The sequence below is a fragment of the Gadus macrocephalus genome, chromosome 1, assembly GCF_031168955.1.
Source record: "Gadus macrocephalus chromosome 1, ASM3116895v1".
Classification (NCBI taxonomy): Eukaryota; Metazoa; Chordata; class Actinopteri; order Gadiformes; family Gadidae; genus Gadus; species Gadus macrocephalus.
In genome coordinates, this window is record NC_082382.1 from 18,645,217 (window position 1) to 18,671,239 (window position 26,023).

General features: G+C 46.3%; 2 protein-coding genes and 2 non-coding genes across 5 annotated transcripts; 3 read left to right on the forward strand and 1 right to left on the reverse strand.

The window, feature by feature from the left end:
• Window positions 1-2,661: 2,661 nt before the first annotated feature.
• LOC132467873 (U5 spliceosomal RNA) lies at window positions 2,662-2,777 on the forward strand. Its single transcript, XR_009528108.1, has one exon. It is a non-coding gene; the product is annotated as a U5 spliceosomal RNA (small nuclear RNA).
• Window positions 2,778-3,094: 317 nt separating this feature from the next.
• LOC132467864 (U5 spliceosomal RNA) lies at window positions 3,095-3,211 on the forward strand. The gene has a single exon (XR_009528106.1). It is a non-coding gene; the product is annotated as a U5 spliceosomal RNA (small nuclear RNA).
• Window positions 3,212-4,721: 1,510 nt separating this feature from the next.
• LOC132462000 (SH3 and cysteine-rich domain-containing protein 3-like) lies at window positions 4,722-10,659 on the reverse strand. The gene is made up of 13 exons (XM_060057551.1): window positions 10,353-10,659; window positions 9,545-9,586; window positions 9,075-9,153; window positions 8,236-8,392; window positions 7,828-7,925; window positions 7,577-7,637; window positions 7,186-7,283; window positions 6,948-7,017; window positions 6,816-6,868; window positions 6,565-6,647; window positions 6,276-6,327; window positions 6,017-6,154; window positions 4,722-5,472 (listed from the first exon to the last, which is right to left on the reverse strand). The coding sequence occupies exons 2-13, from the start codon at window positions 9,550-9,552 to the stop codon at window positions 5,362-5,364; spliced, it is 1,008 nt and encodes a 335-aa protein (XP_059913534.1). The 5' UTR covers window positions 9,553-9,586; window positions 10,353-10,659; the 3' UTR covers window positions 4,722-5,361.
• Window positions 10,660-11,588: 929 nt separating this feature from the next.
• LOC132461588 (methyl-CpG-binding domain protein 6-like) lies at window positions 11,589-25,776 on the forward strand. Of its 2 annotated transcripts, none has more exons than XM_060056795.1 (13): window positions 11,589-11,835; window positions 12,764-12,954; window positions 13,292-13,431; window positions 15,237-15,339; window positions 16,406-16,577; window positions 16,959-19,439; window positions 19,728-20,866; window positions 21,323-21,431; window positions 21,686-21,831; window positions 21,980-22,807; window positions 23,975-24,027; window positions 24,178-24,244; window positions 24,373-25,776. In XM_060056795.1, exons 3-13 carry the CDS (start codon window positions 13,316-13,318, stop codon window positions 24,442-24,444), a joined length of 5,286 nt encoding a protein of 1,761 aa, XP_059912778.1. In that variant the 5' UTR covers window positions 11,589-11,835; window positions 12,764-12,954; window positions 13,292-13,315; the 3' UTR covers window positions 24,445-25,776. The 2 variants fall into 2 exon arrangements, with proteins under 2 accessions (XP_059912778.1, XP_059912787.1); XM_060056804.1 differs by lacking the exon at window positions 11,589-11,835 and adding an exon at window positions 11,842-12,292.
• The last annotated feature ends 247 nt before the right edge of the window (window positions 25,777-26,023 follow it).

The window sequence follows — 26,023 nt, forward strand, 5'->3', positions numbered from 1 at the left end:
TGCCACTTGCATTCCATGTTTGTCACTATTCAATTTGGTTTGCTGTGACTATTTTGTGATATTAAATACAGGTCCTTCTCAAAAAATTAGCATATTGTGATGAAGTACATTCTTTTCCATAATGTAATGATAAAAATTAAACTTTCAGATATTTTAGATTCATTGCACACCAACTGAAATATTTCAGGTCTTTTATTGTTTTAATACTGATAATTTTGGCATACAGCTCATGAAAACCCAAAATTCCTATCTCAAAAAATTAACATATCATGAAAAGGTTCTCTAAACGAGCTATTAACCTAATCATCTGAATCAACGAATTAACTCTAAACACCTGCAAAAGATTCCTGAGGCTTTTAAAAACTCCCAGCCTGGTTCATTACTCAAAACCGCAATCATGGGTAAGACTGCCGACCTGACTGCTGTCCAGAAGGCCATCATTGACACCCTCAAGCAAGAGGGTAAGAAACAGAAAGAAATTTCTGAACGAATAGGCTGTTCCCAGAGTGCCGTATCAAGGCACCTCAGTGGGAAGTCTGTGGGAAGGAAAAAGTGTGGCAGAAAACGCTGCACGACGAGAAGAGGTGACCGGACCCTGAGGAAGATTGTGGAGAAGGGCCGATTCCAGACCTTGGGGGACCTGCGGAAGCAGTGGACTGAGTCTGGAGTAGAAACATCCAGAGCCACCGTGCACAGGCGTGTGCAGGAAATGGGCTACAGGTGCCGCATTCCCCAGGTCAAGCCACTTTTGAACCAGAAACAGCGGCAGAAGCGCCTGACCTGGGCTACAGAGAAGCAGCACTGGACTGTTGCTCAGTGGTCCAAAGTACTTTTTTCGGATGAAAGCAAATTTTGCATGTCATTCAGAAATCAAGGTGCCAGAGTCTGGAGGAAGACTGGGGAGAAGGAAATGCCAAAATGCCTGAAGTCCAGTGTCAAGTACCCACAGTCAGTGATGGTCTGGGGTGCCATGTCAGCTGCTGGTGTTGGTCCACTGTGTTTTATCAAGGGCAGGGTCAATGCAGCTAGCTACCAGGAGATTTTGGAGCACTTCATGCTTCCATCTGCTGAAAAGCTTTATGGAGATGAAGATTTCATTTTTCAGCACGACCTGGCACCTGCTCATAGTGCCAAAACCACTGGTAAATGGTTTACTGACCATGGTATTACTGTGCTCAATTGGCCTGCCAACTCTCCTGACCTGAACCCCATAGAGAATCTGTGGGATATTGTGAAGAGAAAGTTGAGAGACGCAAGACCCAACACTCTGGATGAGCTTAAGGCCGCTATCGAAGCATCCTGGGCCTCCATGACCTCAGCAGTGCCACAGGCTGATTGCCTCCATGCCACGCCGCATTGAAGCAGTCATTTCTGCAAAAGGATTCCCGACCAAGTATTGAGTGCATAACTGAACATAATTATTTGAAGGTTGACTTTTTTTGTATTAAAAACACTTTTCTTTTATTGGTCGGATGAAATATGCCAATTTTTTGAGATAGGAATTTTGGGTTTTCATGAGCTGTATGCCAAAATCATCAGTATTAAAACAATAAAAGACCTGAAATATTTCAGTTGGTGTGCAATGAATCTAAAATATTTGAAAGTTTAATTTTTATCATTACATTATGGAAAATAATGAACTTTATCACAATATGCTAATTTTTTGAGAAGGACCTGTATACAAATGTGGCTTTGTTAAATACGGTACTTATAACGGTTACTCAAGTAGCTGTAGATATTCTTAATTCCTTTAAATCCACAAGATATCTCTGCGCTTTAAGTAGATCGTACTAGCTCCTTCAACGCGACGATAAATAAATCAGTTAGGGCTAGCTCAGAGTTGCAATCGCCCTGTGTGCATGTGACACGTGCGAGATTTAGGGCGCGTAGCAAGACTATCCATCTGCAAATGCTATACTCGGCATCAACGACGAACAAATATAGGTCATTTTATTTTCCTAGGCTGCAGTTCATATACATCTTTCGCCTTTTACTAAAGATTTCATTGGAGAGGAGTGAGTACCAACAACTTTATTGATGCTCTGCCGCAAGTTGGGGCTTTGTTCCCATGTTCAAGAAAAATAGCCTGGACCCAAAAGGTGTGAGCGGTGCACTTTATTTGACTCCTCGGCGAAGTTTGTTTTACATCGGAAATTCAGTTGTGGCATGCATTATTTACTTCGCTGAAAGTAATGAAATGGGACGAAATACTTTTTTATTTTCTGTCCACCAGATGTCAGTCAAAATGCACTTTTCATAGTAGACTTTTTGCTATTCCACACAAGAAGTCAAAACTGTTGACTAGCCTATCCATACAAAATCTTAAGTTATTCATCTATATGTTCAATTATGTGAACAACAACTTTGCATGAAGGAAGATTAAATGTCACCACACACATTTAGTTTACATGGCTAATATTTGCTCTACTAAAACATAAGTGAAACAGCTAACTACCCACAGTGCTTTGCGAAACGGTAAATGTAATCTTTCAATTACATTTCCATTGGAACAATGTGTTAAACAAAATGTTTCAAGGCCAACTGTAATTTTAGCACTAGTGCTTAAGATTATTACTAAACTATTGAGTCGTTTGTTATAAAACCCTTACTGAAGGTCTTAGGTGGGACAATCGGTTGAAATGTGAACGTTGTGTCACAGCAACACTCAGGTTTCTCTTCAGATCGCATAAATCATTCGCCTTTTACTAAAGATTTCCGTGGAGAGGAACAATATGAGTTTCAACCAATCTTTTGATGCTCTGCCGTAAGGTGGGGCTTTCTTTCCATGTTCAAGAAAAATAGCCTGGACCCAAAAGGTGTGAGCGGTGCTGTTTTATTTGAGTCCTCAGGAAAGTGTTTAACATCGGCAATTCAGTCGTGGCCTGTGGTTCACGAGCAATGAAATGAGACGAAATACTTTTTTCTTCTCTGTCCACCAGATGGCAGTCAATGTGCACTTTTCGTATTACACTTTTTTGCTATTCCACACAAGTCAAAACGGTGGACTAGCCTATCCATACAAAACTCATGTTATTCATCTATATGTTCAATTATGTGAACAACAACTTTGCATGAAGGAAGCAGTGTCACAAAAACACTCAGGTTTCTCTTCAGATCGCACAAATCTTTCGCCTTTTACTAAAGATTTCCGTGGAGAGGAACAATATGAGTTTCAACCACATTTTTTGATGCTCTGCCGTAAGGTGGGGCTCTCTTTCCTTGTCTAAATCAAATCGTCCGGACCCAAAATTTAGTTTTACTATTTAATCATTTCACTAGTCAGTGTGTATTCCATTGCTTATTCCCCCCCGACAGTTGAGGTATCAATGAATTGCTTCCCTGAAAGTACTAAAGGAGACGAAATATTTTCTATCCACCAGACCAGTCAATGTGCACTCTTATATTACAGTTAATGTGTTGAGAAACAAGTCGTTACAACAGTAGACTTGGTCTATACATACAGAACTATTTTGTCATTTATCTATATATATTTTTACTATTGTGAATTAATCCTAAGCAGGAAAGCAGATTCATGTCACAATACATATTTAGGATAATATTTGGTCAACAGTCTTACCCACAATGCTTTGCCAAACAGTAAATGTACTCTTTAAATTTATTTCAGTTGGAACTTGTGAAACAGCATAGTTCAATCTGTAGTTTTAACACCAGTACTTCTATAATAATAATAATAATAATACATTTAATTTAGAGGCGCCTTTCAAGACACCCAAGGTCACCTTACAGAGCATATAGTCATCATTCAAAACTATGTAAAACAGACTAGGAATAAAAGGAAAACAGAGGTTAAACATGAATAATAATAATAATTAATAACACTCAAAGACGCCTAAAGTGAAGTGGGGACCTCACTAACCACCACCAATATGTAGCACCCACTTGGGTGATAATTTCACTAGTATAACTTCTGATAATTATGATACTGCAAGTCCAACTAAACGGTTCACATAAAAATGTCACGTAGGTGTTAGGTTACCGTTGGACAATGGGTCACAGTTTAAATACACTTTAGAATCCCTGTGTCTCCTCTCAGTGCGTGTAATAAGTCTTATGAAGAAGTATAGACTCCAATTTATGTGCTTTGTAAAAAAAGTTTTTTTTCAGATATTTACTCAATGATGATGTAATGACATATACTCAACGCCACACTTGTGGCGCAAATAATTCACTCCCCTGAAAATAAGAAAATGTGATTAAACACTTTTGCTTTTGCTATCCACTATATGGCAACCAAAATAAAATATTAAAGTTACAGCTAATGTTATTAGGAACCAGTAGGCCTTTATAAAGGAGTGGCCTACACATGCCGCTGTTGGTAATTAGGAATTCAAATAGTATCTGTGGTATTTTTTCTTTATCTGAAATATAACTTGGCAAAAAATGCAGAGTAGGCAAGTCCTCTTAAAATGAAATGGTGAATATTGAAAGTAACCACTATATAATAAAAAAAATACCTATTGATGCTCAACATATATACAGGGCTTTCTGTGTGCGTCAAAAAAGAACCTAGGACATCTCAGAGGCATGGTGACATGGTGAAGAGATCTTAGTGTCGGAGGATGCCTCATAAATACTAACTTCACGACAATTCCCATCTCGTGATATAACATTCTGGTTCTCTGCTGCACTCAAATTTGAACATCTGGATGGTATGATGAGGCAACATATATATTGTTCCCCATAGATAAACTGGTAGCACATTTTACTTTGTGCAAACCTTAGACTTTAATGAGATACAAGTGATTGTATATTTAGATTGTAACATACATTATGTCTTTAAAATGTGTGTTCCAGACCATGAGAAAAGTATCTCCTTTTATAATCCTGTAAAAATACGATATATTTTCAATGAAACATCAACTTAATGTTTAGCTTGATGATTTTATTAGAAGCCTCTATCTATATCTATTTTATGCTAGACAAATTCAATATGAAAATATACTTTGCTCTAAATATACTTTGCTCTAATACTTTACATTTAAAAAGAATAGTACATTGAAAAAAAGCCCTCGTCCCCAAGTTAGGCTAGCCTCAAATCAAATATCCAAAACCAAATTCTATTTTAATATTACATCTCTACATAAAACTATGAAACGTTTATCTATTCATAAATTACTCTATGCAAGCATCTAGATTAAAGTACTTAAACTGGGCCATAAACTAGAACATTATACAAGACCAATTACTGTATAAGGCTGGGAGTCCAACGCCCAGACCACTATATCATCTGATTCGCTCTGGCTCACTATAGATGACATCACATGCAAGAAAGGAAAGAAACATGTTATGATCATGTTTTGATGTAGAGTAGATCTGTAAGGCCCAGCCCTATAGCGGCCTCTACTGCACGGTGATGATCTCCTCCAGTAGGTCGGCTGGGAAGAAGCCCAGTTTGCGTCCAGTGCTGACCTTCAGGTATCCCCCCTTCTCTTCTCCCTTCTTCACCACGATCTGAAACGGACCGGAAACGTATCAAGTGCTAGTGAATTTATTTAAGACTGGGTTGGTCACCAAGGCCCCCAATCATACCTCACAGGGAAAAAACGACATTTGAGTCAGTGCTAATACTGTAAAAAAAGAGATAAGATAAAAGATAAATATATATATAATCATAAAGCGTAACAAGCAACAGGACTAGCAGGGTCTCAAATTATACAATTACACATATTGGCAGTTTAAAATATTTAAGGCAGAAATTACTTAAACAAATAACAATAAATATAGACTTTATATAGATAGATAGAGAGATAGATAGATAGAATACAGACACATTTAATGAAATACTTGGATAATGGAAGTCAATAGAATTTAAAAAAATCTAGAATTTAACTCACTCTTTCATTTGATAATAATTATTCTTACACACACACACACACACACACACACACACACACACACACACACACACACACACACACACACACACAAACACACACACACAACCACACACAACCACACACACACACCCACAACCACACAAACAAACATAACTTACCTGGTCTTTCTTCAATGTTATTTGTCCCATCTCCCTGTTCCCCACAAAGGAGCGTGTCACCTTGTACACCCTTTCCGCAGCTCGCACTTTAATCAGGTAGTTGGTAGGAAAGTAGCCCGTCTTCTCCCCCATCTTCCCCTGCACACACACACACACATTCACAATTTTAAAATGTGACTTAAAGAATACATTTGGTTGTTTGGTTAGACACAAACCCATTGGACGGTCAAATAAGTGAGTTGAAAGATTCTACACCTACCCTCCACCACTCCTCATTGGAGTCATCAAGCACTATGATGCGGTCACCGGGGCTATACAAATACAGTCAGTATGTTATAAAAGTAACCATAAGTACAAAATGCTGTGGGTTATAAGAGTTTGGGTGTCAAATACAATATTACCAAATTTGAATTTTTGTTTGTATAATTCTCCACTTCAATGACAAGAGTCACAATTCGAAAACTCTTCACAGGGCCATACATTTTATAATGGGCTTCATAATGTTCATACTGGGCTTCATAATGTGCATAATGGCATGTGGTACTTACTGAAAGTCCAGGTCATCCTTCTCTATGGCCTTGAAGCGGTACAGGGCCAGGTAGTAATGAGACTGGGAGAATGCTCCCTTACTCTGTACACCAGCAAGTATACAAATAACAGCTTGAATATGCATACGTCGAAATGTTGAACAATTATTTAAATTAGTATGTAGGCAGAGCATCCCTGCATGTTAAACATGGCGCTGCATGTATTCTTATAGTTAAAGGAATTTAAATTAAACATCAGCTATGTTATTTACCTTCTCATCCGCCTTGTCTCCTCCCTTCTCCTTCTTCTGGTCTTCCGGTTTTCCTATACAGGGATGGCAGACATTGAGAGCAGGGTTGCAGACACTATTCAATGCAAAGCTTCATCATTATGTATCCTTCACCTTCCCCCCCTTCGTCGTTCTCTTTGGGCTGCCCACCGTCCTCTTCCTCCTCCTCCATCATCATCATCATCTGGGAGAATAAAATAATTTCAGCATCACAACCTCTTCTAACAGATTCCCAGACATGTTATGGTTTGGTAAATGGTTTAGTAGCTATATAGTGAGGAAATTGTATCACGTTGATTTCATTAAAATGCTGCCTCCAGGTTTCATACAAAAAAAACTTGAAGGAACTCACATTCTTCTTGTCATTGTCGTTCTTCTTGCGCTCCTTGTTGGCCATGATGACACCGACACGCAGCGTGTCGAACACCGGGTCGTTACGGTTGGTGTTGGCTGGGAGACGGACGGAGCAGTCAGTCTGCGGTACATGCTCAGATTTACATGAATAACTCATATTTACAATGCAATTTCTTTCGCTGACATAGCCTACATAATAACAATCAAATTCTATACTTTTAACTATACAAGCTTTGTCTTTGTGGGGGTCTCTTTCAATACAAAGCTCAGGTTAAAGAAAGCAGCATAAAAATAAGGGCCCTTTTAGCATAGCAAGCATTTCACAATCATGATTCCGAATCACTGGCTATGCCTTTGTACGGTCTTCCTGTCTGTAACAGCGTTCTCACATGGGTCTGGCTGGTCACTGCTGTACAGGGGCGAACTGTAGGCCCTTCGGAAGCCAGGAGGCTACAAAAACAAAATGAACAAGAAAGAGTCATTGTTGAGCATTACACCACTAAGAACCGAAAATACCCTATTCCTAATAACATTTGTACAACTCGCGTTCATTATTTAGTTAACATTTTGGTATGGAAAGGTCATTGTTGTTATGGCTTTGGTACGTAGGAAGGAAGCAAAAGTATAAAACATTTCTCACAATTTTACCAAAGCACTTCTGGAACTCGACATAGGACTGGCACGAGTGATGGATGTTGGTCTTGCAGTTCTTGCACCTCAGAGCAAACTTGTTATTCACTGAAAAACAAGCCAAGGGGAGGTCAATGAATCTGTTCTTGACAAAAATTGTTTTTGTTTTTCTATTTATCGGACTGCAAAATAGCATGTCTGGAAAATAATCGTTTTGTTTTACGTTTTGAGGAATTATGGTATTTAGGTATATTGTCCAATAATTTAGTCCTTGAACATGTCACAAAATAAAGGAACTGAAAATGTCAGCAACTCTTGACAGCCGTCTCATTGACAACGGTGAAAGCACTTTGGCGCAGCATAATTTGTTTTTATACATTTCCTATCCCAAGAGAAACAGAGTGAGGTCACCACGTACGGACTATCATGCGCGCGCAGACGTCGCAGAACTTGGGCTTCTTGCAGTAGTGGTCCTTGAACTTGTGGGGTTTGTCATTGATCATGACCACCGGCTCGGGGGGAGGCTCAGGCTCCTTCTCCTCCACCTCCACCTCCTCATCGTAGATGAAGTAGACCTGTAGGCACACGGGGGGGGGGGGGGGGGGGGGGGTTACTGAGGGGAGGGTGGACGCTGACGTTACCGTCTCACTACGTATGTTTCGAAAAACATGGGTTTGAAAGGGTGATCCCATAAGTAACATCCGCTTGTACCCTCTGGAGCCAATCAAAAGCAGCAATTTCAGCATTTGTATCATCCAGGCAACACTGACAAGTAAATGGAAGTATTAAATAGAAATAATATACTAATAATTCACCTCTGAATAATAAAGACCTTCAGATGCAAAGGTTCTTTGGTTCATATAAACAAAGCCTATATTTACCATGGACCCTTGTAAAACATTGTCGTCTAGTAAATATGTTCAAGTCAAATATTTTTGTGCTGCTAGCAATCAGGTTAGGTTAGGAAGTTAGGTTTAGCACCATAAGCTAGTCCTACATACTTCTGACGTATTTCAAAGGGCTCAACAGCGGTAGTACATTCAGTCGGGACGTCCCGCTACACTCATCAGTGCTACAACCTAATTAGTAAGTAAAATAATGGTAATAGTTTGCACACAGTGCCCGGGACAAGTAGACGACACATTCCTTGCAGTGTCTGCTGCTAAGGGTGGTGTGTGTTGTTAATGGGGAAGTGTGTGTCTCTAATGGTGAAGCGTGCGTTGCTGATGGGGATGCTTCTCTTGAGCTGTCACTCACAGTGTCACCTTCCTCCCTCACAAAGTTGTCAGGCGCTGGGGGGTTATCATGGATATCCACCGAGTTCTTGTCATCCTCCCTGACATGCACGTAAACACACACACACACACACACACACGCATACATACACACACACACACACACACACACACGCATACATACACACACACACACACACACACACACACACACACACACACACACACACACACACACACACGCACACACAGAAAAACACACATAAGTATAAAAGTTAGTTCCATTTGGCCATTCTTACAATGCCATCAAGCATTTTACATAGGATTGCACTCTATATATTTTGTTTGATCACCTCCTTTCAGTCTAGGCTAGCACCAAATGAAGCAGACTAAAATTGGAATGAGGACTAAAAGGAAATAGCCATCAAGCTGGGCCAAATGTAGTACTAAAGTTACAGAAGCCATAGGTCAGAAATAGGATCCTTCACTCACCCGTCCATGGTTGCGGTATGACGCCTCCTAACGCAGACCAACCTACAGGGACAAACACATTTTACTATCATACAAATCATACAGAATCCCCTAAAAACATCTTCATTGGAAAAAAAAGTTAAACAAACATTCCGCATGGCTCGTCTGAATCACCAAAGGTTGGGAGTATGTACGCTGGCTATTAGCATTCTTCTGGTGAACCACACTATCCTTGTTCACCACACTGACGAACTGATCTGCTTTGTCTCGTTTAACCCATTTCTGTTGAGTATTCACATTTATTTAACCTGCAATTTAATCTGTAGATGTACATGTGTCTTAAGGACACAATAATAGTAAATGAAGGTTACATGCAAACAGTTTTGACTCTTTGCTTCTTTCTGCTTGTTCCCTATACTTCTATTTGCGAAAAGAATATGCATGCACACACATCTTTATGCATGCCCACAGTTTATCACAATTTTGGACCTAATGATAGCAGGCCAACTATGGCTGGGAAGTGTATCCAATCTCATCACCGCTAAATTTAGTTCCATGACAGTAATAGTAAAAAAAGGAAGTATTCTATATCTTTTTTAAACAATTCTATATCTTTTTTAAACAAAACTATACCCAATCTGTTCATATTCTTCAAACGAATCACAGATAAGGAAATAAACAGCTCTTTTCTCATCCAGTTGAATGTTTGCGGCAACCAATTCTGTCAATGAACAAGTAACAATGATAAATCCTTGTTTTTTGGAGGGTTGCTATAAAATCCTTCCAACTCCACTGCTGACTAACCACTATAGAAACAAGTTATTCTCACCTTTCTTCAAATGCCTCTTAAACCACTGGATACGGGGCAACAGCAACCCAGAAGGCCAAAATGTTCCCTTTGCTTGGCCCTAAATTCTTCCCAATTCTTAGAGTCCTGGTCCGTTTTCTCTTCAGGTTTATTCTCTCTGCGTCATTTATTACGGCCTTTTAGTCTCTTTGGTCTCCGGGGTCTGATCATATGGGAATTTGTGTGTGTGTGTGAATGGCGGCCTGTGTGCATGTGTGTCTATGTGTGTTTATGTAGGCCTGTGTATGTGCATGACTGGGTGCTGCGGCGTCAAAGTGACTGTTGGAGACAGCTGAGGACCTCAGCCTGGGCACAGATGATGGGGGGGGGGGGGGTTTGGGGGGGACAGATACTCATGTGTCCCTCTTGCCTGTCTGCACAAACACAGACACACACCTCGTGTTGAACTAATGAAAACACTAATCATTGTATTAGTTTTAAATACTTCAGTCAAAAATACTGAATTCTGGATGCCTCGACCTTACTGCTTAACCTGTATTATCACAGTATAGAGAGAACAGAGTGTCTTTATACTGGGATGTCTGTACTGTGTATGTGTCTATAGGTGTCTGTCCTTGGTGTGTTTTCCACTGTGTGCCCTTGAATGTGAACTCTCAGTGCTTTGTATCATAGGCGTGCCCAAAGTTCTGCCATATTGTGCTTTATGTTATTAAATTGTATCCATTGGGGTCAAGGATACTTTTGGAGCAGAACCTGGACATGCATTCATTTGTTGTTCTATACAAATTAGTGCTAATTAGTAGGATAAAAAATAACAAATGGCTGGTTTCATTTAACATATTTTTATTTTATCTTCTGACATATGGTACAATTCCCACTTCAGCAGCAGGATAATATTTCAAATTAATAAAATACTAATGTTTCCATCTAGATTATTATTATTTTCTTTCTTTTTTTACACATAATATATGATATGCATAATATGAATGGATTTCCTTTTGGAGAATGGGATTAAACCCAATTTGTCAAATGCAATGTATTGGTATCTTAGAGATATGTTTAAATTGTGGGTGCTACAGTATGGCATAATAAACTGGACTGAAGAGAGAAATATGGGATACACCCGGATCTATTGTGCTCTTTTATAGAAAGACATCTGTCGTAGGCCTATTATTATGCAATTGCTTCTTATCGTATCCTTTATCAAGGAGCTCGAGACATGTCTGGAACACACCACAAAGGTCCCGTTGCATGTCGGGTACAATACACTCTCCCAAACCATTGCGCAGGCGCGATAGAAAACTCCATTATTTTTTTTGCACGGAATCTGCAAGAAAAAAATAACAGTGGGCTAACTATGAATTAAGGATAAATGGATCGATTCAGATGTTGGAGATACATATCGGATTGCACGGTTATTTCATGAAAGAGTGACGGGAGTAAGGGTCGGGTGATTGTGCAGCCGGAGCGGGACATCCTTCTTCTTGGGACAGTGAAGAATCAAGTAAATTTCAACCCATGCTAGCTCTTCACCCCAGCTATTTGGCTAATATTAGCCTGGGAGCCGAGGCGCAGTAAAATGAACCGTTGTCGCCCTTTGTTTTTTAAACCGGACTAGGAGACGTTGCGAGCGTCACGCAATTGAACCCACACGTATCGGATCTAAGTAGTTTGCGTTGTTAATTTGATGCTTTCCAAGAAGCAGAGCAACTGTATCCAAAACAATCTTCAGCTAGTTGGCTAGCATGCGGCTAACTCCTGATTCTCCCGCGAGCTAGAGAAAACGGAGAGTCCAAAACTTGGAAAACATCGGGCTGAACGCAGAGAAAACCCGACCCGTTCAGCTGATACTAGTCCCGGTAGACGCCACCGATGTCCCCACTACAGACGGGGACTATATGTCTCATGTTGTGCGTTCGTTCGTTTTTAAATTGTGCCTCACAAGACTTTTGCTATTAAGGGTTAGTGCGCCTGACAGCTGTCACGACAACATTGCACAAAGTAGAGTAGCAAAGTAGCTTAGCCATTAGCTTGGTTATTAGCATTGGTATCCACGTCCATATTTACTAAAAAAACATTTTTGCATTCCGGTTTGCCATGTTTGCCAGTTGAGGTTCATCGCGAAATACTGAATGTCAATTTGAGCAAATTGGTGTTTCTTTTTGAAGCTGTCAGCGTGTTGGATTTCAACTTATTTATAACCACAGCTGCAGATTAGCTTCGTAACGTAGCTTCGTAACGTAACATCGCCTAATCAAAGTACACAGGCCTGGCGTAACACACCCTCCCACTTCAAGGTGGTCGTCGCTTCTTTAAACGCTTGTTATTGCATTATGTAAGGTCGTGTAGGTCAGTGGTTTAATTAAACGATAAGTACATAAAATATGTAGATGGTGTACTGTTATATAAATCCGTTTTTGCTCTCTCGACAGCCCTTCACATGGACATGAACTGAGGACTTTCTCAAGGAGTTATTTTCCGAATAGCGGATTCGCAGGAAGCACAGTCTTTACGGAACATCAAATCGGTGTTTCTCAGAGTCTGTCCTTCCAAACAACCAGCATGCACAGCGGACCGCGGATATCCTAGCCTAAACAGATCCTGGCTTTCCAAAGATGACAAGGTATGCAGTCTGTTATACTGTGAGACGAATGCAAGTAATCTGTGTGGCTATAGTTTCCAAGTACAAATCTATTTTTAACCTCGTCTCGCATGCATATATCGATTATAGATAAGATATTAACAGATTATTTTTATATGGGTATTGTCAAGATCATCATCGATCTCAATCTGAAATAAATGGAGCTGTACATCATATAAATAAATAAACAATATTTAATATATTTTTTTTATCAAATAATTGTCACGTTAGTTGCAGCTATGATGCACTACCTAACAACAATTCAGATGTGAGTTAATCAATAGATTGGTGCTTATTTATTTTTCTGTGCTCTTCCCAGGTTCTGGAAGACGGACGTCACAAAATGATGGGAGGCAGCGAGACTGTCAGTGGGGACAAGGATGGGGTCCAGGCCATAGCAATACACGTCCCCATTGGCTGGCAGCGCCGGCTAGAGAGCGGACAGGTGCTCTATGTCAGGTAGGGTGGATTTTTTCTTAACGGTGTTTAAGTTCATGTATACGGGGATTAATGGTACTATTGGTTATACATGGAGTTAGTGTGGGAATGCAGCGCTTCAATATTGTTGGTGTTAAGTAACACTGCAAGGTAGACTACAATATGTTAGGACTCTGCTGCATGTATTTGTCAATGTTTTGTTCAAGGCTAAAGAAGTGTATTGGTGAATGTTTTTTAAGAGTTCAATGTGTGGGTGTGTATGTGGCGTGCATGCATGTGTGTTTCATGTGTGTACAGATTAACAACCACAGTAAATAGACACTCAAATCTGCTATTGTTGCTGATGTACATTGGGCTAAATTTTAGTAATAATATGGCTTATTTAGGTTTTCCAAAAATTGCCTGTACTTCCCCCAAAAATGGCATTGTTTTTATGCACTGTGCCGGAGAAATAAGGCATGGCTGGGCAACTTTTTAGCTATGGTTCCGTGTCCTACGTTTCACTGGTACAAATTACTGGGTGATTTTCCGCCTAGTGACAGCAACAGCCTCAAGATACCCCAGTCGGTTGGTTGCTTGTCTTTTCAACACTTTGGTTAAGTGGTTTCTCTGGCACGGGGCTCCCAAGCGCTGCCTTCAATTTGATCCACCAATCATACTGTAGCGACATGCATGTCGGGTTTTATGGATACAGCATGCTGGATTCAAACGTGGATATGTGAAAACATTCATCGTGTTGGGCCTGAAACCATTATTGGGAATTTGGGACATCTGGCCCCAAGCTTTCCAAAACAAAACTTTGCTTGTCGAATGTGCGGTATTCTTGGGAGTGGAGGGTTTGGAGTTGGGGGAATTTTCAAAAAAAAAATTCATAAAGAGTATCCTGCCTTAGGTTCTGTTTGTGGATCCTTTGCGGAGGTGTTTGTGAATGGTTTGAGCTACAAAGAACACCACGGGCATTAGCCCACGTAATCACATGATTCTAGTGGAATGAATTGAGTTTTGACACTAATTGAATCTACTTCCAATGGAAGTAGATTCTCTTGTTTTCATTGACAAAAAGAACAGTGTCTTCACCAGCTATTCTTGTGTCACACTTGAGTCCCACTCTTGAGCACTCCCCCTTATTTATACTAGAACTTTATTAAAAATTATGCTAGCGAGGATATGGTTTCACCGTCTTGCGGAACGACATGGGAAAATATGACTCGAACCAAGAATCTGCAGTGCCAAAGCTTTCTGTGGGCCCACAAAGGGAACATAATCATTTGATAGGTTTGTGAAACTAAAATTTATTATTTTCTATTTCTTGCGTCACTTTAAGACCCCATGACCAATCTGTCACCCCTCAGACTTAAATAGTGGCAACATAAAAATCTTGTATTCTCTTTTGTAAAAAAAACTGTATAAGGCGTTGTTGTCCAGATTGAATAGATATTTTAGTTACTTTTCTCAATTCCTGAAAAGTTTCTTGCATGGACAGGGATATATAGAGGACTCGAGTTGTTGAATGCTGTCTTGCTTGAATAACTATCCTCTATTAACTACATGACCGCAAAAAAATTGCCATCAGACCTGAACTGGTGTTCTTGGAAATCAAATTGTGTGGAAGGCGCTGCGTGAGAGGAAAGTAGGAATTTGGTTGTCGAAATATTTTACTTTGTCCAGGTGTTGGAAGATGTTTTTGGCATATCTTGTAATTCAAACATTGTGTCATCTTGCAGTTTAGGATAAAGGTAGTCGTTTGATTTTGTGAGGAGACCCATTGTGACTATTGCATTGAGTTGGGTTGTGCTTAATACTGGGATTTCTCCTCTGGTCTGTAGTCCCAGTGGCACTTGCCTGTCTTCTCTGGAGGAGGTCAAGGCCTACTTGTTGACCGATGGCACCTGCAAATGTGGCCTAGAGTGTCCACTTGTCATCCAAAAGGTAATATCATCATAGTCGCATAAAAAAAAAAACTTCACACAACTAGGCACATGGTAAGCTGCTGTCTCAAACACAGGAGCCAGATCAGTGAGTCAGCAAAAATCAAACCGATGATTGGGTGCGAAATTCGGCGTGCAGTCATTTCATGTGTCATTCTCTCCGTGTCTGCCGTTTTCTATCTTCTGCATGATATTGTCTCTCTTTCTGCTCTGTTGCGTATCTTCTGCATGTTATTCTCACTCTCTCTATCCGCTGGTTCATATCTTCTGCATGTCATTCTGCTCTGTTACTTATCTTCTGAATGTTCTTCTCGCTCTCTCTATATGCTGTTTCATATCTCCCTCACATGACATTCTTTCTCTCTGCTCTGTGTTTCGTACCTTCGGCATGCCATCTCTATCTGCTGTGTTCTGTACCTTTTGGCATGTCATTCTCTATTTCTGTTGTTTCGTACCTCAGGCCTGTCATTGTCTTTCTGCATTGATTTATTATACCTGCAGCCTGTCATTCTCTCTGTGTCTGTTGTTTCGTTCCTTCTGCCTCTCATTCTTTATGTGTTGTTTTGTACCTTCTACGTGTCCTCTCTCCTTCTGCTGTGTTTTGTTGTTCCTTCTGCATGTCATTCTCTGACTGCGTTGTTTCCTACTTAATGCATTTCATTCTCTCTCCAGGCCAAAGGTGTGTTCGTACCTTTGGCCTGTCATTCTCACTTTTTCCGCTCTATGTTTTAAATCTCTTTGCTGTTCTGCCAACAAAACCCATGCTGCAGTCCAGACTGCAGCAGCCTGTACCGACAACAGATGTTGACAGCAGATGTTCACCTTTGTAGTTATTAATGCTGATTTATTAAATTCCAATACAGTTTGGGAAAAATTGCAAGCATTCATTTGTGATTATAATCCAATCTGATATTCTTTGTATTATTAATACAAATAAATGTAATTTATTTGTATTCATGTAGCTGTGTACATGCCAAACCCGGATATCTTAAATGGAAGCCTCTGTATGCCCTGTGTCCTCACTAATGCTAGTTGTTAAAAGCCATCTATCAATCCCTTGGGTGCAGGTGTTCAACTTCGGCACGGCTGTTAAGGTGGAGCAGCACAGCCAACCACTGGGCAAGGCGGAGCAGGATATGACCAAACTCTGTAACCATCGCAGGAAAGTGGTTGCCATGGCCACGCTGTGCCGCAGCATGCAGGCGTCACAGCTGCCCTTTGCCACCCTCCATCCTCCAGGTAGAGTGGTAGCCATATACTGTTGTTGCTAGGCTAGCTGGCTAAGCTAACTATGATTGATTATTACTGTACAGTCTTGATATGGCTATGGATGCTATTTACTTTGTGTTTGGTTCCTACAGTAAACATGTAAATAAACTCAAAATATACTGCATTAATACAGCTATAATAGATTTTCGGTCTGTCTCATGCTATCAAGAAGGCTCGGTGTACTTTTACCACTTTTCCATTCGATCTGTTTTGCAAAACCTAACTTGAAGTAGAATTTGAAGTGTACCAATCGTACGCCCTCCACCAGGCATCTGTTTCTGTTTTACACCGTCCGCCACAAAACTGATTGTTTTCGTTGCTTCGCCTCCCTCCGGACCTCTCCGCCTGCAGAGCGCCACAGCGGCCTGTCGGACCACCGCGAGCCAAAGAGGATGGCGCTGGGCGGGCGCGCCGACCGGGAGGAAGAGGAGCGCTGTGCCTACCCCCCCAAACCCCACCCCCACCCCGCCCGCGCCCACGGCAACCTCCAGCCGCCGTCGGGCTGCACCAGCCCCCGGACCTCCCCGGGGCCCCTGTACCCCTACAACGGCTCCTCCCCGCTCCGGCACACAAGCACAAACTCCCACCACGCCCTGGACGCTTTGAGGAGACTACAGCATCCTCACCTCCCTCCCCTCCCGTCCTCCTCGTCGTCCTCCTCCTCTTCCTCCTCCACCAACGCCTCCACCGGCTCTCCCTTCCCGTACGGCGGCACGCAGAGGTCGCCCCGCCCCACCGCGACGCCGCAGAATCTCAGTCAAAGCCAGAGGTCCACCCCCAAGACCCCCGAGACGCCCGGCTCGCCTCGCCTGGGGCCCCTCTCCCCGCCGCCCTCCTCCCCGCTGGCCCCGGGCCCCCGTCACCCCCACGGCTCCGTGGCGGCGGGGTCTCCCCTCTCACTCTCGCCGGCCCCCTCCCCCTCCATCCACAGCATGAGCTGCGTCTCGCCGCGCCAGCGCTCCCGCCACCCCTCCGCCTCCTCCCTGCTGTCGGAGCAGGGGGGAGGCGAGGGGGGAGGGGGGCTTATGGGGAGCGCCTTCCCCCCGAGGAGGAGCTCCTCCTCTTCCTCCCCGCACTCGCCGCTCCCCGGTGGCTCCCCCAATCCCAGCCTGCACTTCTCCAAGTACAAGCTGGAGGACATTCTGGAGCAGTTTAAGAACTCAGGCAACAGCAGCACTAATAACCACAACCACCTCCCCCTCCCCCTCCCCTCCAACGCCGCCCTACTGGCCAACCAAAGCAGCAGCAGCCTCCCCCACAACCTATCCCTCACCCTGGATAAAGTGGGGAGTGCGATGGGCAGTGTGGGCTCCGCGGGGAACTTGGGACCGCTGGGTTTCGGGTCCTCTGGTCTGCCTTTGGGGGTGTTCCTGAACCACCATCAGAGCCGGCCGCCGCACCCGACTTCCTTCCCCGCTAGCAGCTTGCTCTCCGCGGCCGCTAAGGCCCAGCTCGCTAACCAGACCACCCAGGGCCAGAGCTCGCACACGGGCAGCAACCCGGCAAGCTCGGCCTGTCCTCTGGAGCTCCTGAAAGAGACCCAGCAGCAGCAGCAGCAGCAGCAGCAGCAGCAACAACAACAACAACAACTACAGAAGCAGCAGCAGTCGACGAAGGTAAAAAACAGCACTTTACACCACAACCCCCCTCCTTCCTCCATCTCTGCAAGTAGGCACCCCTCCCCGCACCCCTCCTTCCTCTTCCCTCCATCACACCCTCTGGCCCAGTCCCTGGTGGCGTCCGCTCATCACTTACCCCCCGCGGTGGAGCGCAACGCCTCACACCGGAAGCGCCACCGGCAGTCGCCCACGGTTCTGAGCATGCTCAGAGAGACCCAGCAGCTCGCCAACGGGCCCCGGAAGACGTCGCCGGGAGACCTCCTCTCCACCGCCATCATCAACCTGTCCACCTCCTCGTCGTTTTCCCCCTCCTCGCACCCTTCCTCTACCTCAGCCGCACACAACCACGCCATCGCTCTAGAGAACCACTACCATCTCCCCCCCGGACAGATCCCCCCCCGGCTACCCGCCGCCGCCCATCAAATAGCACCCAACGCTGGGCCTTCCAGACAAATGGAGGCCCTGGACTTCACTACAGGCCTGACGGCCAACACGGGGCCGCCGCCGGGGCTGGATCCCCCGACGCAGCCCCTCTCCGCCCTGTTGCACCTGCTGAGCGTCCAGAACGCTCAGGCCTCGGCCGCGGCCACCATCTCAGCCTCCGCCCAACTGGGGTCTTTAGCCGGGGGCGGGGGCAGCGGCGGGAAGGGCGGCAAGCGGCAGAGCCCCAGGCCGCCGCTGTGCGCCTCCAAGCCCTCGTCCCACGGCCGCTCCCTAAAGACTCAGTCTCCCAGCCGGCCCGGTAGCACCACCCCTCTCCCCACCGCGACGCCTCCTCCGCCCTCCTCCTCTCCGTCCCAGACGCACTCGAGCAGGTCCAGCCCCGTGCAGAGACTCTGCTCCCCCTCCAACCCCCACTCGCCCCGCTCCCGCACCACGCCCTCACCCTCCGCCTCGGAACAACAACATCAACAACAACAACCGCAGCAGCAGCAGAGGCGCCCCGCCCCCGCTCACCACCGTGCGGCGGGGTCGCTCTCTGGAGCGCCCTCGCGGGAGTCCCTGGGGCTGCTGGTCTCCATGGCAGCGCAGGCCACAGACGCGCCGACGCCCGGGGAGCTGAGCTATTCTCAGGGCGCCGCGGCCACGGCCACCTCCCCCAAGCCTCTGGATCTCAGCAACCACGTCCTGAACCTGCTGGCCTCTTCGTCCACCTCCCCCCAGGTGGAGCAGAGCTCCTCGGACCGGACCCAGATGGGAAACCACAGCGCAGGTGAGCCACGTTGTTTGGTTTATTACCCTGGAGACTCGCTTGTTGTTTTATGGAGGGCCAGGCAAGACTGTGTTTGCTGACGAGAAGGTTGAATGGGATTTTGTGTGAAATGTGGAGGCAAAAGTGTTTTGAGGGAGACACAAATCACAGTTTCACTCAGATAATGTACTTAGTTCTCTTCTTTGTTGGGTTGTCACACGCCGCTACTTCAACTGATTGGGAAAGTTAACCAATGCACCGAATATGTGTCGGGTTGTTTCTCATACATACCACATTGTGCTTCCCCAGAACCAGGAGAGGGTGTCGGTGTTGACGCTGACACCACCTCCACGGGGGCTAAACCCTCTCCAGACACTAGCAGAGGCCCTACACCGGGCCACCACCACCACCACCACCACCACCACCACAGCAGCCCTCCTCCACCTCATCCCCAGCCCCCCGGGGACAGCTCCGGCCCCAGCACCCCCTCCGCCCTGGCGGACAACACCACCCTCTCTCTGGCCGAGGCCTTCCCCTTCATGAACCAGGAGCAGCTGCTTCAGCTGCTGTCCACCACCGGGGGGCTGCCCTCTCTCCTGGACCCCGCCGTCCTGGCCTCTCTGCCCCTCGGGGGGATGTGGATGTGCGGGCAGCAGGGCCAGGGTCCGGCCTCCCAGCAGAACCTGTCGGAGCATCTCCCGGCCGACCCACAGTCCCCAGAGATGATGATGCAGCAGCAGCAGCAAGACACGGCGCAGCACGCCCAGGATCACCAACACAAGCAGCAGCAGCACATGAACAGCAACCCGCTGTTCCCCCTGTTGCCCCTGTTGTTCGGCGCCCACGGGGACCTGCCGCTGGGCCTGCTGAACCCGCTCCCGCCCCCGAACGGCCCCGCCTCCAACCCGGGGCAGGAGGCCGACCTGGGGCTGGCGGAGAAACCCAGCCTCCAGGCTCTGCTCATGGCCTCCCTGCTGCTGGGCCAACAGCACGGCCCCATGTTACCTCTCTCTGGACTATCGGGACTGGGCCAGCTGGGCCTGGAGCTCCCCCTCCACCAGTCGCAGCAGCTCCCGGCCTCCCTCGACGGCCTCCCGCCGTTGGACAAGAGCACCGGCCTCCTGGACCCCTCGGGCCTCCAGGGGCCCAGCCTCCTAGAGATCCTGCAGGGCCTCCTCCCTCCTCCTCCACACCCGCCTCCCCCCCACCACCACCACCACCACCACCACCACCACCACCCTGCTCCTCCTCCCAACTCCGCCGAGGGCTCCCTGCAGGCGCTGCAGGCACTCCTCCTCCCCTCCCCTCTCTCGCCCAACCCCGGGGCCTTCCTCTCCCTCAGCCCCGCCCTGCTGGCCGCCGCGCTGGCCGGCTCCGCCGAGCTCCACCCGCCTCCCCTCACCCAGCTAGCCCCCACTGCACAGCAAACCCAACACACCCCACCTCAGGTAGGAGGCCGCCTATCTCCGCCGTAGTGTCTTCTCTCGTGTCCTCCCGCAGCCATCCCCTTAGAACAACAGCTCTGCTCGTTCCCGGGGGGGCCGCTTCCATTGTTGTTCTCTTCCCCTTTAGTCACGGAGCTTTCCTGTTAAAAGAACGCTTAAACCCTTTCCTAACACCCCCCCCCCCCCCCCCCCCCCCCTTCAATGTATTTTTAACCGAGGTCTGTTTTCTTTTACGCCGATGGATTTGAAACACTGTTGCATGCGAAAATACATCTTCATCGATTTAGAGAGGTATTTGTCAACGTCCCATGCGGCGAAACATTGGTGGGTACTTATTGCGTTAGCAGGCTTCGGCCGCGTTTAACGCTGTCCCTCCCTGACCGAGTGCGTATGTTCCTCGTTGTCTAAGCCCTCTTCCTCCTCGTCATCCTCCCCTCTCCCCGCTCTTCATCTCCCCAGGTGACCTCTGACCCTGCCGGCGACACCCTGATCCCGCTGCCTCTTCAGGGCAAGGACAACCACCTCCTCCAGCAGCTGCTGCCCTCGCTGCTCAACCCGGCCGTGCTCGGTGGGTCTCTGCCAGCAGGCTGCAGTAATGGGGTTCAGGGACATTTGGGCTGATGCCCTTTATGTTAAGTTCATTTGGTTTTGGGGGTTATTTTGTTTGTTTGCACAACTGGATTGCTGACATTTAAATAAGAAGAAACTCTGATCCAAATTGCAAAGAGAGGAATAGAAAATGTCGAATAAACTAGTTTATTTGCATTAATTTAGCTAATCAACATTTTTATCATATCGACTAATTTTGTGAATGTTTTGTAGGTGATCTTTCGGGCCTCGCTGGCTTTCACAACATGGTGGGTCTGGGGCACGGGGCTCTGCTCCTGCCCCCAGTTCAAGCCTCTGCTCTGGGCATGCCTCTGCTGCAGGGCCCTGACGGAGCCATCAACCTGCTCAACAACATACAGGTAGAGATATATGAAATGTCCTATGTTTAACATAATACAGTCAGGTTATGTCATACAAATACTTTTATTCCATATTTTTTTATTCTAAGTGTGATTCATCTTTATCCTAGTTGTGTGTTATTAAAACCCTTCCTCTGTGTCTCTGCAGCTCAACATCGCACCGCCCACAGAGGAAGACAAGCCAATGTCGTTGGGAGGAACACAAAGCCCCGCCCCCCACGAAGAAATGCCGGCCAATCAGCTCGCTCCCCTGGCGGTCCCCAGCCCGACCCGCTCCCCGGCCCCAGACCTGCCAGCCTGCCCCCCCGCCCCCCCCCAGCAGCGAGGGGGCCCGGAGGGCGGCTCGGCCCGGGGGGTCGGGGCGGGCGGAGGCGGCGGGGGCCTGATCGACCCGTACACCTCCTTCATGGACACCATCTACACCTCCTTCCTGCAGGTCAGCGCAAAAGAGCAGGAGGAGGGCGCCCAGTCGGGGCCCGCGGACCCCACCTCGCCCTTCTGTGCCTTACCCCCCGTCTCCTTCCCCTCGGCGCTGGGGGAGGAGGCCTCCGCCCACCCCCCCCCCGCGCCGCTGTCCCAGGCCGGCGCCCCGGCCTCGCTCAGCCCCCGGCGGGCCTGCTCCCTCCGCCACCCCGACCTGTCCCGCCTCAGCCTGGAGGCGGCCGCCGCCGCCCACTCGCCGGCCCAGGGCGCGCCCAAGCCCAGCGAGGCGGGGGCCTCCTCGCCCACCTCCCAGAGGAAGACGGGGGCCCGCGTGGCCGAGGGGCAGACCCGCCATGAGCCCCCGCTGCCCCCCATCTACCTGGAGGAGGCCAAGACGGACTCCCGGCCCTACGGACACCCGGGGCCCGAGAGGCAGTGCGGGGTGACCCTGGGTCAGGCCGGGGGCTACCTGGGCCCCAGGGACGGGGCCGGCGGGCGGCCCAAGGAGGAGGGGGGCGTAGGGGCCATGCTGCTGCACTCGGACCAGGGCAGGGTAAGCATGTCCCCTAACAGTTTTGTAGTTATCTTTTTAAGGAGATTAGGATGGGGGGGGGTCCTGTATACGTCTCCCCCTACACCCCCTCGACTCATGGTGTGAGTGGTCGGGAGTGCCTTCAATAACATCCAGGGGGGACCCCGGAATTAGAATATTAGTATTCCTCTCCATCCTTTATTGCTTTGAAAGGGCAGACGTGATTTTGTGTGTGTGTGTTGTGTTACGCTACAATGTGATGTTATCCCTTCCCAAATGACGCTGGGGTGTGGGGCTGTCCTCTTCCTTCACGGGAAGACGACCTGATCTGGGCGTGCGAGACTCCTCCGCCGCTCCAGACCGCGTCGGAGGGCCCAGTGTCTCGAGGCAGTGTCAAACAGCTGACTACGAATGATTGCACCCGGACTACGAATTGATAAATGGTCAATGACTTGCATAAACTGTAAAAAATAAAAAAAGCTGCAGAGTCTGGAACTCCTGAACTTGAGGCTCGGCTGTCCGCCAGTGCCCCCCCCCTCCCCCTCTCATACATTTTCTTGCAAGGGTTTACTCAGAATACAGTTCCCGGGAATTGTGTAATTTCCACCATTGGCCTTTATTTTTTAATGTGTTGATCACATATTCATCACAACCTTCGAAGTAGTCCACGTAATACTATAGTGATATCAGCTTATCAGGCCGTCATCCTGAGCCTCTTCCTCCTCCTCCTCCTCCGCCTGCCATCCTTCGTCATCTTTCGTCATCCTGCCCATCAGTCTCCTCCCTGGGTAGCCCCCTTGCCAGCATGACTCACACCAACTAGCTGTTGATCATGGCTGTTTGTCTAGCAGCTGAATCCACAATGGAGCCTATAAAACACCACTCGTTCCTCGACCAGTAACGGGTTCCTCCGATAGGTGTTCCTTGGTAGTTTCCCCACCCCTCCATGATGAAGTGGCGTGGGGCTTTCTCCCTCTCTTCTCTTGAGTGTGCAGGACCATTTGAGTTTCCCCGCTCCCCTGACTATTGCATCAATCCCTGGCTTCCCCAAAACAGCCCCCCTCAGCAAAGAGCTTGGTTCATAATGTAGACAGGGTTTCAGGATTTGTTTGCCAAGTTATGAAAAAAGGATCTTTCTTTTGATACACAACTAATTTGTAATTGATCTTGTCTTCTGACATTTCTCAGGATCAGGTCGCCCCGACGGTAGGAGCCAGGAGAGGAAGGAAGAGGAAACAAACGTAAGATTATGTTTTAATACTGCGTTTGCTCCCGGGCACCAAGTATATTATTATTAGCATCTGATTTCAGGACCATGTCTGAAAGAGTAAGGACATTTTATCCAACCAGGACCAAGAAACATGAACCGTACGCAATTTCTTTATCCCCAGGCTACAGAATGTTCTAGAAGACTTTAGAGACATGGAAGCCCCAGGCCTAGAGGAGACCAGACCCACGGTGAGAAACATTTCACCACCACACTGTGTGTGTGTGTGTGTGTGTGTGTGTGTGTGTGTGTGTGTGTGTGTGCGTGTGCGTGCGTGCGTGCGTGCTAACTGTGGCCCCTGAATGCTCATGCCTCGCAGGCGGTCCTGCTGAAGCCCGAGAGGTCGGTCCGGGGACGGCGGCGACGTGGAGCCAGGTCTCAGAGGCAGTGATTGGTGGGAGAGGAAGAGGTCACTCCAGTGCTGTGGACCAATCAGGATGGTCCGACGCCCTCCCCCCCTCGGCTACACTCCCCGCCTCACCCTTCCTCTCCCTTTTCTATCACCGTCTACTGTCTAAAGAAATGTTCTCTAATTTTTTTACAACTGCACTAATACTATACCTTTGTCATGTCAGATATTAAGGAAAACACTATTGGAAACATAGGAGAGCTCTAGATTGAGACACACAGAAGGATCCAGAGGGGATTTAGCTCACTTAGTTTCTCTCCTGGATCTCGGAAAGAGAAAAAATAATGGTTGGCTGGTTTGGTCAGGGATCGGCCAATGAACGGCTGTGGAGTCATGTTGACAAGATAAGATAAGAAAAGAAAAAAAGCAAATGAACATGTACTGTTTCCTCTCATTGTGTTTACTGTGAGTCAGGATGAGCCCATCTACTTGAATGATACGTTTGCTCTCCATTGAAAGTGAGTGAGTATAAATGAATATCAGTTTGTGTGTTTGTGTGTGTATGTGTTCTGTATGAGTATGGCGTCCATCTTGGCAGTGTGCTGGACAACAGTGCTGTTTCTGAGCCCTCTCTAGTCCGGCCCTCTGTGTAGCGTTACGGTTTGGTTGAATTCACGGTTACTCTACAAAGTGCAACCTCGATCCAAGGTAAAAAAAAAGAAAATAAAAAGTCACTGGTTTTACTTCAAAAGTCTTTCCTATGGTTTGGAAAAATGTCAGGAAAAAATGTCAAAAGGGAACAACCATCTTTTATTTAAAACAATTTTAAAACCTTAAAACATTGTTATCTTTATGTATACATATATAACTATATGTATACATATATTTTTCGTCAGGCTTGTGGAAATAATTTTGAATGTGAACCACCAGTGAAAACCCGTTTATTTCTCTCTGAAACCGGTTTGAATTTAACCGGTATTCACATTCCAAGAAAAAAACAATCATGTCTTTTCTTTTTTTTTTATCATGCTTTCACTGTCTCCTTTGTGGTTATTTATTTGTATGTCTGTTACAAAGTCGCTGTGCAATGTGGGGTGCAATGTTCATGAGGTTTTTTGTTCTTCATACTACAAGACCTACCGTAGGACATGAGAAAAACAGCAAACGCTAAACTTGAAGTCTTCAAAATTGCGTGGGTAGACGCGCCCACATTTCGAGGCACTTCTGAATAGTATAAGTAGCCTGTAATAACCATTCAATACGTTTCAAAACTCCCACAATTATTTTAGATTTATATGGCTACAAATTTTGGTTATTTTTGTATTTAAAAGAAAATGAAAAATATTAAAAAAGATACAAAAATGTCCAGCTACACTGTGATGTCACTCAGTGCATTGTCATATTGTCCAGACCGTGTGTGTATGTGTGTGTGCGTGTGTGTGTGTGGGTATATCACATTGTCCACACAGTCCTAAATGTTCAAGTGGAATGAAGTCTTTGAACATGCATAGGAATACTTTGAGCTATACACTTTCATTACCGTTATGTCATTGTAGTTGAATGAAAAAGTGTGATGTTGTGTTACTGTGGACATCCTATCTTTATCTCTGACTACCTGTTT